Raw genomic sequence first — 12,467 nt, 5'->3', positions numbered from 1 at the left:
AATAAAGTATTATTAAAATACACAACTGAGGGTTGTAAAATTGCATACAGTTTATAGACTTCTACACATATAATAAGGAGAATTACTCATCTTGTCCTCATCCTGTAGCATGTTTTGCATAAGGGAATAGTTTACTTATTTTATCCTAATGCATCCTTATTGCATTATATCTCTCAATTTAGTTTTCCACAATTACTTCTTCCTTGACCACTGTATTTTAAAATTCACCCACTGACCTCCCAACAGAGATTTAATAATTTAACACTACTGTCATTTTCTTATAGGAAGACAGCATTTAGTGGTAAAAGTGGGGAAAATGTCATCCTATTCCCCATCTGTGTTTGGATGACATGTTAAACTGAGAGGTTCTATCCCACCCATTTTTCTCTAAGCTCACAGTCTCAGATGGTGGAAGTGCAGACAACTGTTTAACTGCTGAATTATTTCAGCTGAAACTCTTCCTCCTTTTTTCAAAAAAGCCCACCCTACTACTTCTTTTGTTCATCATATTCATAATATTTTACTCACCTATCTATATCTTTATATAATATGTTTCTATAACAGATAGGATTCTGTGATAAGATCTTTGCTCAGTCATATATTAATATAGATTATCCCTTTGTTTTTGAAATATGAGAGAAGGGAGGTGGCCAGTTTACATCCTCTGTGGCTTTGATTATACACTGTATACCTTGGTTATACCACCCAGTTGAAGATGAGGAAAAACATGTTAGTAATACAGGGTAATAAAATAATTAAGATAGAAAATATAATCCTTGGAAGAAAATCTGATATTTCAACAGCATGCACTTAAATTACATCAGAAATAAATCTGTTTTATCCTTAAAATGAGCTTGTGTTATAGAATGGAACATCCATCCATCCATCCATCCATCCATCCATCCATCCATCCATCCATCCAAAAAAACCCCAACAAATTCCTACTTCAAAATTTACATTTACATGGTAACTCTGTGCATGGAAATGTTGCACAAGAGGTTCTAGATTACTGCCTGCCCAGGCCAGCTACTCTTTTTCATTCTTGTACAAATGAAATGAAACAAAGTAAATATACTAGATTATTGTTTAGTGTGAGTTTTGATCTATTTACAGGTTGGTTACAGTTGCCAAGATATGTGAAGGTCCTGACCTAGGAAAATATCCATGCAATTATTCTGTCATTATGAGAGAACTGAAATCCAGCAGAGCTAGATGTCCTAGCTAGGAAAGCTTTGGATTTTAACAGACAAGCTCAGTCTACTGCATGGAACAAGTTCACAACGCAAACATTTTACTCAACATTTAAAGCAAGAAGTGCAAGAATACTATTTAAACATATGTTAAAGCAACACCCTACACCAAGGGGACTGCTTTTTGAAAAATTGCACAAACATTGCAGACAAGAAATGGATAAGCTACTTACCGTTGCCATTTCTTCCACTTTTGAGGGTGGGCTAGCAGAACTGTCATATCTGTAGGCAGAGGGATTTAAATGTTGGTTTTGAAAACAAACTTGCTGTAATTTCATCAGGTAGCAAATATCCAGCAGCTTCTCATTTTAACAACTATTGAGAAGCATCTGAAAAAAAACTTGCTCTATGAAGAATTCATCCTTACCTCCCCCCTGCCAATATCCTACAAAAATAAAGTGCTCAGAAAATGTACCATTCAGTTTGGCCTTGTCAGCTTGCAAACTTCATAACTGCACAGCCAAAAATGAACTCAACCCACTGACATCTCAGTGTCTGCAACACAGCTGTTTCAATCCAGCATGATGGTACGATGGTATTCATTCTTTTTCCAAACAACAATAATTTAGTAGGTACTAGTCATAGCCTAAGTTATATACTTGTTAAGTTCTGACTGGTTTGCATCTGCAGTTCTATTGTTTTTCTCTTTCGTTTTACCCTACTCAGACATAGAGCTGTGCTCTGTCCCTGCAAAGGAGGAGAGACAGACAGCAGATTGGTTTGGGTCTGAACTTTGGAACCTTCAGCTATTCACCCAAAACAGCCTTTATTTACCAATTTTTAAGACATGGTAGAAGGCTCATCTGCTTTCCTAAGCTATTTAAGGCTGCAAGGGCTTGGCAGAGTACTGGCTCGAGCGTCCATGAGTAATGCAGTGGTTAGAACAAGCCGAGAAGCCCCGAACAAAAAAAGTACTCTGTTTGATGGGGTGACTTGCAGACAAATACAAAATAAATGAAAGAAACAAGAACAGGACTAGACGTCACCGAGTCTATTCAAGTCTGCAGATCCTTGTTTTACAACTAAGCAAACCCAGTCCCTTCAAAAGCCCTGAAGGAAATGTTGTTCAGCCTGTGCTGATTGCCAATTCTTCCTCGTCTCAGAAACTGTTTTTTTCCCAGGAAGTTAATTCTTGGGAGAAAATGAAGTAGGGAAAGATGGTTCTGCTCAGTCCTGTTTGTCTCAAAGTCTTTTTGAATGACCTTGTTCTTAGGCTCTTAAAGCCTCCCTGTGCTCAGGTAGACTACTTTATTGTGCTTCAACAGCAAGTATAAACCGGCTTGTTGGCAAGTTCTTTGTGGCCCAGCCTTTCCTCCTGAAGTGCTTTGTCATTTGTTTGCAATGTGCTTGCAGGCAGGGAAGAACAGTTGAAAGGTGCAATTTGTTTTTGCTTCTGTAATTGTGAACTGTAAAACCAGGATTCCTCTCTGACATGGGGTCCAACTGAAACCAAACAAGCCTGTTGACTTCAGCGGGCTTAGGATTCGGCTAGACAGTCTGAATCTAAAATTCCTAGTTTTTCCTTGTACTCTGAATAAAAACAGCCATTAAATCAGGGGGTTACCTCCCCCTTTGAATGAAGTTGACAGAACCAGAACTTAGAAATGTATGTAGCTTTTCCTTTAAACTTAAATAAAGTTGTGTTTTAATGCTTCTAAAACAAATTAAGAACGAAACTTACATTTCAGAGCTTTTACAATGATTTCCTGAAAATTAAGTTCAGTAAAATCCTGTGGCTTAGCAAGTTATCATAGTTTTACTTATATGCATAACGAAAATGCAAAAGCTTTGTTAGAAGCTTTCTTCTTCAGCTTTACTGTGCAAAGCCACTCTTTGGCAAAGCCCAAGAGCACAAAGCTCTCCCCACTTGATGTTGTATTAATTGCTCCTTGCAATGAACCTACGTGAAGTAGTCATATTAGTTACAAATGTCTTCTGATAGTCTAGGCAAAATTTAAATTTTCATTTGCACCTCTGGCACTATTCTAAATTCATCTGTGTCTTTATTGCCACTGTTCTCTAGAAATAACTGCTCATTGCATCCTGCTTTATTTTTCTCCCTGCTAACTTACACTGATGAGGTTATTTTAATATTTTCTTTATGCCAATCTCTCTATTTCCCAAACTGCCTTATTAGTTTCTATGAACTGTTTTAATTTTTCCAGCATTTCAAAAGTAAAGTTTTTCTTACTTTCAGAGAAATATTGCCTAATTTTAGGAAAGAGTAATTCAGTTTCTTTTTTGGTTAATGACACTGAGCAATGTTTGTATTATTTTACACACAATGCATATACACATATTTGTAAATATTGTCTATTATTCATAAACAGGAAAGAAGCAAAAATTATGTTCAAGTTCAGAAATATTTGCTATCTGGAAATTACTCCTCAGTATGGAAAATGAGAAATTATATTTTCTACTTTTCCACTTACATACATATGTATCTTTTTATGACAATCAAATGGAAGATTAAAAGTAAAAGATGACTATCACTACTGGTAACAATAATGAAAATCCATGAATTAAAATCTTCTGTGAATTAGTATTTCCACAGAGGAAAGGCACCTGTCTTCTCCAGGCTACCACCAAGCTGTCTAATGTCAGTATAATCCACTTTCTTCAATACCATTCTTATTGGTACTACGTAAAAAGCCAACTAAAAACCAAACGCATAACTCACATATGCTGAAAACACAATTAAACAGCATTTTCATCCAGGATGAATCACACTTACATACATAGAAAATAGTAAGGATGAATTCAAGAACGCTGACACCTTTGAACCAAAAGTGATCAAACTGCCTTCAGAGTACAGTTACAAACCTTTTATTAGCATCTTCTGTATGTCCATGTGAGCGCACTCCTTCCTGCAGTATCCATAATTTATTCTCACAGTAGAACACCACCGCAGCTGCCGAAACTGTCTCTCCAGAACTGAAAGGACCCTCTAACCAGCCATTAATGTTTAGCCATTGAAAAGCTTCTGCCAGTTAGGATTACTTAAGGATTTACAGAGCTGCGTCCTATAGTGTTTCACTAGCGCTCCAAAATAACTCTACCTGGTGAGAGGCAGACTGTTTCAGTGCTTTGCCTATGCATAAAGCAAACCACATGCCACGGCAACACCTAGAAGAGGGTGGGGGAAGTTTTCAACAGAGAGGCGTGACTAGAAAATGTAGCAATCAGCTCAGTTACACGTCAGGATTGACTTGTTTATTTTTCAAGTTATGCTCGGTCAGAAATCAAAGGCATCTGAGCCTGAGATACGATAGATTTTCCATGGAAAAGCCAGATAAACACACATGAGAAAAGCTGATCTAATGAGTAGGCACAGTTTGTTTGGTTTTTTTTTTTGCCTTCTTAAATTAAGAAATCATTTCAGTCTTAGATTCTACAGCAAAGCCTCGACCTTCATGTGTGCATTGGCTACCTCGCTGTGCACCAGGGTAAAGCACCCTTGAAATCTGATTCTCAGTTACACAAGTGTCCCTTTATTCTTCAGGGAAGACTGTGGCCCAGCATTTCTGTGTTCCAGGATAAGGGGCATTACCAGGTCACAAGAAAGAAGAAGGAGAAGATGACAGGTATGGAGCAGTGTTAACATTGCATATTCTTTTTCTGTGTTGTGTTGTTATGTAAGAGAATTGTTACTAGTGAAAATCCACAAAGCTAACCTCACAGCCTCTACTTAAACCTCTCCTTAAATCTCCTGCTTTGATACAAACACTTCACAATAGCAAGCTGCTCTGTTACAAAACCTACGTATCTGACTAATCATAATTTCTTTAGAGGCTTGCATTCCCTGTCATTGTTTATTACATCTGTTCCTTGTCTTGCCATCATGCCAGCAGGGAGCCCCAGGCACAGACCAGAATACTAGTCTGAGACTCACTGAGTGAAAATCGGCTTTTTGTACCAAAGATCTTGCACCTTTATACTTAGTTTTCACAGCACTGCACAATGCAGCTCTACCTGTGATTGCCAGTCCCAAGCATTACCCTGAGATGCACACAAGAATAGTAAGACTTCATTCACCTGTTGCTGACATATGGCCACACAGGAAAAAAGTTAAGAGAGATCAGGCAGCCTCACCAGCCTGACTGTAGCTTCCCCCACCCCTTTTCCTCTGAACAGCAGCTTCATCCCTGGGAATGCAAAGGAGAAGGATGCTCTTCAAACAGCAGCTCGAGAGCTGTGTATGAGACCAACTTTGGTTCAGATTCAAAAACCAAAGGAAACCAAAGCAAACCCAAGTACAGAATCCAAAGCACCGACAAAGCATGGAAGGCAAAAGGACTAAGAGCCGTCTGGGTTGCCTGGCTGGAGCTAAAGCTGCAGGGCTGCCTCTAAGCTGCCTCTGGGCTAGAAATGGTGGGAACTGATGCATAGAGCTGCCTGGGGCCGGTACTCTCTGCCATGACTTGGGAGAGCTATGCTTTCCTATTGTATCACAGCCATAGGGCACCAGATCCCCATGCACCTTACACTGTGTCCTCTTGAGAGGGAATGAAACAGGATGCAGCTGCTCCTAAATCTACAGTCTTTCATATACTTTAAGTCTTTATGCAAAACCTGAGCAAAATAAGTTTAGCCAAGAGAGTCTACCTACTACTTGTGACTTGACTCTTTCTTCTGACACAATACAGATAATCTCTCATTACAGGACCTAGTAAAATCCCAATCTTCCCAATGATGTAAAAAGCAAGAGACTGAAAAAATAATTTAACAACATTTTCTAAAAATTTTTAACTTTGCTTTAAACCACAGAACAATTAATATACTTTTCTAAAGCTGGAAATAATGTATGCTCTGATTATAGCTCACCGTGGTTGCTTCTGAGTCTGGGTTTTCCTTGATCTTCTAAAAGAGGAAAGCCAAGCAAAAGGTGATCTGAATCCCAGAAAGGAAGCTGAAGTGTTCTTTTGTGCTTGAGGATTTGTGCGGGACGACATGTTTATTTCTTTATGATCTAAAAATGTGATAAAAAGGAGATTTGTTTCGAGTTCTTAATAAAGACAGTATTAAAATATACATAAATGTTATGTCTCCATAAACAATTTTTTTTGCTTACCTTTTATGTCAGGTAAATCCAGTTTTGACATTTTTGGACAGACAATGTGACATACTGGTTTATAATGACTAACTAGATGACAGAAAGATAAACAGGTCTAAAGTTTCAAAATGTATTATTTGTTTTGGGTGATGCATGTGAGATACATGAGGCTGATTTTCACAAAGTAATCAGAACTCAATTTCTTGAAAATCATATCTGTTTTAAAATACAGGCAAATCAAACATTTGAAAATTGAGGCACCCACAATCATTACTCGCTTTCTTTTTATGTTTGTAAGAAATATAAATGTGACAACCCAGAATATACAATGACCTAACTGACTGTAATGTCATAACACCAACTCAAACTAACATGTCCTCTGTATCATAGATTTCCTTACATGGAATTCCTGTGGCCACATGGAGTACTTTTTTTTTCCTGCTACAAATTGCATATCACATCTGTATTTTCAGTGCAAGTTACCGTGAATGATTTCTTTGGAAAGGTTATGACTTGTTTTCTTCAAATGGAACATAAACTCAGTCTGCCTGTAAAAAGCAGCTGGCATTTGGTGGAGGATGAGTATCACTTAGAGAAAAGGGAAAGAAAGGGCACAATCTGCACCACACCACAGTGAACTGGAGGACATAAGGAAACAAGATGTCACTCAGGATAAGGCATTATTTTTTTTTCCATTTAAAGCAACACACGCCTGAAACAATACAATAGCCTGAAAATAGCTTATCCAATGACTGTAGGAAAAAGCAAACCCAGAAATTAGGGCTGTCATTTGTAACGATAGTAAGGTGCAGCATTTTGGACATTTTCCAAAATTAAGTGCACAATTCATGTAATGTGATTTAAATCTCATGTGTATACGTGGCTTTCCCTCCAGTGACAATCTCTGTGTCCTTCAAAATGCCTCGTTCTTTACCCTTTCAGAGCCTGATCTCTTGGTGGCATTGACTTGACAATGCAGGTGACATCAAGAGAGTCCTAATAGCACTGCCATAGCCAGGATGTCTACAGATATAGACACAGCAAGGCTTGCAGATAGAAGTAGGATCTTTTATTTAGCCAACTTATACAGTTGGAAATATCAGACAAGCCTCTGAGGCATACAAGCCCTCCTTCAGATCTGAACTAGAAACAGGTGCTTTCAAAGTTAAATGCCAGAGAACAATTACACAGAGTTTAGTCAATTAGACCATCTCTGAAAGAGAAAAATAGTAGGTAGCTGAGGACTAGAGGGGATGTTGGGGATAAAAGGTCAGGAAAGACTGAGATCTGTTCTGTGCAGTTCTGTAGTATGAGGAAAATGTTTAAGGTTTCACTTTTCTTTTTGAAATACATGACTCTGCTTCCAGTTGCTGTGAAGTACAAATAGGAGGAGGTCAATGAAAAACATGAAGAAGTGTGAATGGAATAAAAGCATATATTATGCATGAGAACTATCTGGATGGAAGATGAAAGACAGTAAGAGTACCATGCTTTTTATAGAGACACCATGTTTCTTGGGCATGTTGATTTTGGATGGGCATCAGAACCTATGAAATAAGATCTCAAAAAATTGCTTCCTGGTCAGGCCAACTTTTCAGGCTTTGACACTCACCCTAGCATGCCTTTAGCCTAGTGTTACCAGGAAAAGTTTTCCACTGGTGTGGTCAAACTTTTCTCACCCAAACTCATCTACTTATTCCACATGTCATTTAGGTGCTTTTAGTTTTTTAAGAAAACTAGGCAAAACCAAATTTTTTTGTGCTGGTTTTGGCTGATATAGTTAATTTTTTCCATAGCTGTTTGCATGGGCTGTGTTCTGGATTTGTGCTGGAAGCAGTGTCAGTAACACAGGGATGTTTCAGTCACTGCTGAGCAGTGACTGAACACAGAGTTAGTAGTGTCAGTAACACAGAGTTAAGGCCTTTCCTGCCTCTCACCCCACCCTACAAGCAAGTAGGCTCAGTGTGCACAAGGAGCTGGGAGGGGACACAGCTGGGACAGCTGACCCCAGCTGAGCCAAGGGACATTCCAGACCACACAGCACCATGCTCAGCATAGAAAGCTGGGGGGGAAAGAAGGAAGGGAGGATGTTCAGAGTGACAGTGTTTGTGTTCCCAAGCAACCATTGTGCGTGATGGAGCTCCGCTTTCCTGGGGACAGCTGAACACTTGCCAGCCTGCAGAAAGTGGTGACGTAATTTTTTTATTTGCTTCCTCATGTGCAAGGTTTATCCTTTATCTATGAGACTGTCTCAACTCATGAGTTCTCTCACTTTCAGCCTCCTGCCCATCCTGATGGGGATCAGGTGAATGAGCCACTGGGTGGTGCTTAGTTCATGGCTGGAGTTAAACTAAAGAGTCCTTTAGGATACCCAGTGTTAGGCTGGAAGTGTTTGAGATAACACCAGGTCTCAGTGGAATGTGCTAGACTGAATGTCACTTTCTTACTGTTTAGCTATTAAATGACAGGCTCCAGTGCTTGCCATGGGGCTTTCTTGCCAGGCTGTAAATTAGAGCCTAGTGCTTCTTGGCAGAATGGTTATGTGCCATGGTTATGGTGTACCTCTGAAGGAATTTTGTGACCAAGAATAATTCTTTGAGGTATACACCTCAAAGAATCTGTGGCTGTGCATGTGGTCATGCTGGAGAACCTCAAAGTGTGTGGCCATGGATAAGCCCACAACAGAGCAAGTACTCCCCTGCAGGGACTGCAGCCATGGGTAAAGCCACGTTGGAGTAGGTGCATTTCTGAAGGCATTGTGAAGGCATCCTCCATGGAGGAGGCCATGCTGGAAAAGGCACATCTCAGATGGACTGGGGCTGTGGATAAGTCCATACCACAGCAGCTGTATCCCTGGAGAGACTATGGCTCTACTTGGAGCAGGTATACCCCTGAGACACTGCAGTATATGTGTAAGTCTAAGCTGGAGCAGAGGCAAGGTGAAGGCAATGGGGTGGTTAATGGTGATATTCTGAAGAGTGTGGGATCTGAGTGATGTAAATGGCATGGAATAAGGAGTAAAGAATGTTCTGGGTTTGGCTGTGATAATTATTTCCATAGTAGCTAATATGGGGCTATGTTCTGGATTTGTGCTGAGAACAGTGTTAATAATTCAGGGATGTTTTCCTACTGCTGAGCAGGGCTTACACAGAGCCAAGGCTTTTCTGCTTCTCAGCCCATCCCATCAACGAGTGGATTGGGGGTGTACAAGGAGGCAGGAGGGACACAGCTGGGGCCAGCATACCTGATGGATATCCCATAACATATGGCATCATTCTCACCATATAAAATCTAGGGGAAGAAGAAGGAAGGGGGGACACACACAGTGACAGCATTTGTCTCCTCAAGTCACCGTCACATGTGATGGAGCCCTGGAGATGCTGAACACCTGCCTGACTGTGGGGAGTGGTGAATGCCTTCCTTTGCTTTGCTTGTGTGCGTGGCTTTTGCTTTATCTATCAACTGTTGTTGCCTCAATTCACTTTTAGCCCTCCAATTCTCACCCCCTCTCATGGTGGGGGAGTGAGTGAGTGGCTGTGTAGTGCTTTGCTGCCAGCTGGGGTTAAACCACAACCTTTTTGTACAATGCAGACATCACAGTTTTGATTGGGAAACTACCACTGTATTTACTGTAATTATAGCAATTTCATTTTGATTAATAAAAACTTTTTTCACAGTGAGAACAATTAATCACTGGAACAGCCTCCTCAGGGACATAGTAGAGTCCCCATCACTAGAGGTCTACAAGATGTGACTGCAAACAGTGCCAAATAATCTCATCCAGGTTCCCCTTCCTATGTGAAACTGGACCTGAAGATCTTCTGATGTCCTTCCAACCTGGACCATACTATGATTCTAACTATGGCATCAAAATATCAGGGATTTTCTGTTGTGAATCCCAGCTCTGCTTTTAACAGAACCTGCTCAAAGAAACATACCCATTTTGAAAATACATCTTTAGTAAAACTATGATATGAGAAGAAGGTCAGTGCAATTTCAGAAACTCCTTAACTATTACACTCTGACATGCCATAAGACATTGGTTTGGTGACCATTATTATATAGATAAGGAAATGGACAAATGCAACTCACTGATGTTTTTGCTCTTCCTTAGCTGATGCTCTAATGGTGGTTTTAACATTCTATTGACATCAATGTAATTCTGAAATTTTCTTCTTTTTATTTCTTCAAACCATTCTCCAGTCACTCCCTGCAGCCCTTTTTCAGACTTCCTTCTCTTCAGAAGTTTACTAAAAAGAAAAAAACACAAATTAAGCCATTTTAGATATTACAGGGCCATCGTTAGGAACTCTCCCTGTTTTTCATTAAAGTATTTACAGTATATCTCTACATATAATGACTTTTACAAAGGCAATGAGACATGATACATTCACAGTAATCACATTTTAGTGACAGCAACATTCTACTGTTTAGTAGAGAGAGAGAATGAGATTATGGGACCAGGTTGAGTGGATGACTCATATGCTTGCATTATTCTCTTTCTTGAGGGAGTGCATCTTTTTTCCTTGCAAGAATAAGGCAATTCATATGCATTCTAAAACTAATTGAAAGTAAGATTAAGTTGATCCAAAATCAACTTAGAATAAATAACACTCTAAATAAAGGAAATTTTGAGATATTTATTCAGTCATTTAAGTAGAAGTAATAAGAAGATTACTTTTATTTTCTAGGGGTAGATCACTGATGCCCTGACAATGAGGTGTCCACTACACATTTTCAATGCAAAGTAGAGCAGTAAATTGAGAATTCAGTTAATAGATATTCATGAAACATGTTCAACAAGTTTATCACATCTTCCTCTTTCCTTGATGCATAGTGATTCTGCCTGTGTTCAATATGGATGGAGGCAACTAATAATGAATATGAATGTTCTGCCACACTGAGGTGCGCCTGAGCAAGCTACACACTGCTGCAACTGTGGCTGCAACTGAAGAAGATACTTAGTAGCAAGTTCAGATTTTAGACCTAGAGGTCATAGGAAGGAATTGTTTAGCTGGACAGAAAAGAACATGGTACAGTTGCAAAGGATTGGAAAGGGACATGCAAAGTTACTTTTGTTTTCAAATTACATTACACTAGTGTCGAAAGTATAGATGCAAATACAGCAAATCCACACCCCCAACTGATGCTGATGGCAACAAAACAAGACTTCGTGCACAGCCTGGAGAGGTAATACCAATGTTTGAGCAAGGCTTTAATGTAAATCTGCCTCCTTAATCAGTGGTAAAAATCTGTGTCCAGGAATACAGATGCTCTCAGAGAACATAAGTTGCTTCAGTTATCAATTTAAATAAAAACTCATCTGAGACCATACTACTTCACAAAACAAACTTAAAATTAAACAGCTAGTCTGGAAATGGATATATTTTGATCTGGAATTTATGGAGTTCATTGTCCATACTAGTCCCTACTGTGCATCTGGTGGCATCTGATGGACAGGAAGGCTGGAGGGAGACATTTTTGGGATATGAGTATTTCCCTTGAAGAAGATTACACAGCCACATGCACAAGTACTAGCCATTCCAAATAAACTTATTACAAAGGCAAAAATGTTAATCATCGCAGATGTTACCGCACCATGGGAGTGACTAAACACCGTAAATGCATTGTGCAGCCGGGAACGCAGCCTAGCACTGATGTGAAACAGGAGGGGATGAACAATGTGCTCTCAGGAGCCAACTCCATGACCTCACTCCTGTGGCGCTACCCAAGGGGACCCAAGATACTGGGAGGAGTAAAAGCACGGAGAGGAAGGCACGAGCTGCTTGGGGAGTAGCTGCAGCCACAGCGGCTGCCCGGGAAACAACCCCAGGGCAGCTCTGCTGCAGTCCCGAAGGAGGAGAACATCTGTCGCGATCCATCCCCGCGCGCTTTCAGGACGCACGGGGCCGAAGGGCTTTTCCAGAGGGCAGAGGCTCCGGGATCGCCGCTCCCGGGCAGCGGCGGGCGGGGCCGGGGCGCCCCCCGGCGGCGGCACCGCCCAGCGCCCGCGGCCGGGAAGCGACGGGACGGACCGGGAAACAGCTGCGGGCCGCACATCTACGCATTCCAGAGCAAAGGGGAATACAAAAACCCCACAATCATTCCATAATCGACCATAGCCAGGCACTGCACGAACGCGCCTTGCACTGAGGAACGGCGTT

General features: G+C 40.5%; 1 protein-coding gene and 1 long non-coding RNA gene across 4 annotated transcripts in view; one reads left to right on the top strand and one right to left on the bottom strand.

Annotated features, from left to right (window-relative positions):
• EXPH5 (exophilin 5) overlaps nucleotides 1–12,467 on the bottom strand; it is a 37,821-nt gene that overhangs the window by 9,212 nt on the left and 16,142 nt on the right. For 2 of the 3 annotated variants that reach the window (XM_039718551.1, XM_039718554.1), the window contains exons 2-4: nucleotides 10,396–10,553; nucleotides 6,075–6,219; nucleotides 1,424–1,472 (exon numbers count right to left, since the gene is read on the bottom strand). In XM_039718551.1, the coding sequence (XP_039574485.1) occupies nucleotides 1,424–1,472; nucleotides 6,075–6,219; nucleotides 10,396–10,553 (352 nt within the window). Of the gene's footprint in view, nucleotides 1–1,423; nucleotides 1,473–4,073; nucleotides 4,348–6,074; nucleotides 6,220–10,395; nucleotides 10,554–12,467 lie in introns of those variants that run through there. The other variant, XM_039718553.1, reaches the window with a different exon arrangement.
• On the top strand, nucleotides 4,503–6,196 carry LOC120506691. Its single transcript, XR_005628574.1, has 3 exons — nucleotides 4,503–4,574; nucleotides 4,753–4,834; nucleotides 6,070–6,196. It is a non-coding gene; the product is annotated as an uncharacterized LOC120506691 (long non-coding RNA).

Source organism: Passer montanus, unplaced genomic scaffold (assembly GCF_014805655.1).
Source record: "Passer montanus isolate IOZ18808 unplaced genomic scaffold, ASM1480565v1 scaffold4, whole genome shotgun sequence".
Taxonomy (NCBI): domain Eukaryota; kingdom Metazoa; phylum Chordata; class Aves; order Passeriformes; family Passeridae; genus Passer; species Passer montanus.
The sequence above is the reverse complement of the archived record's forward strand: the minus strand, read 5'-3'. Positions and strand labels throughout refer to the sequence as shown.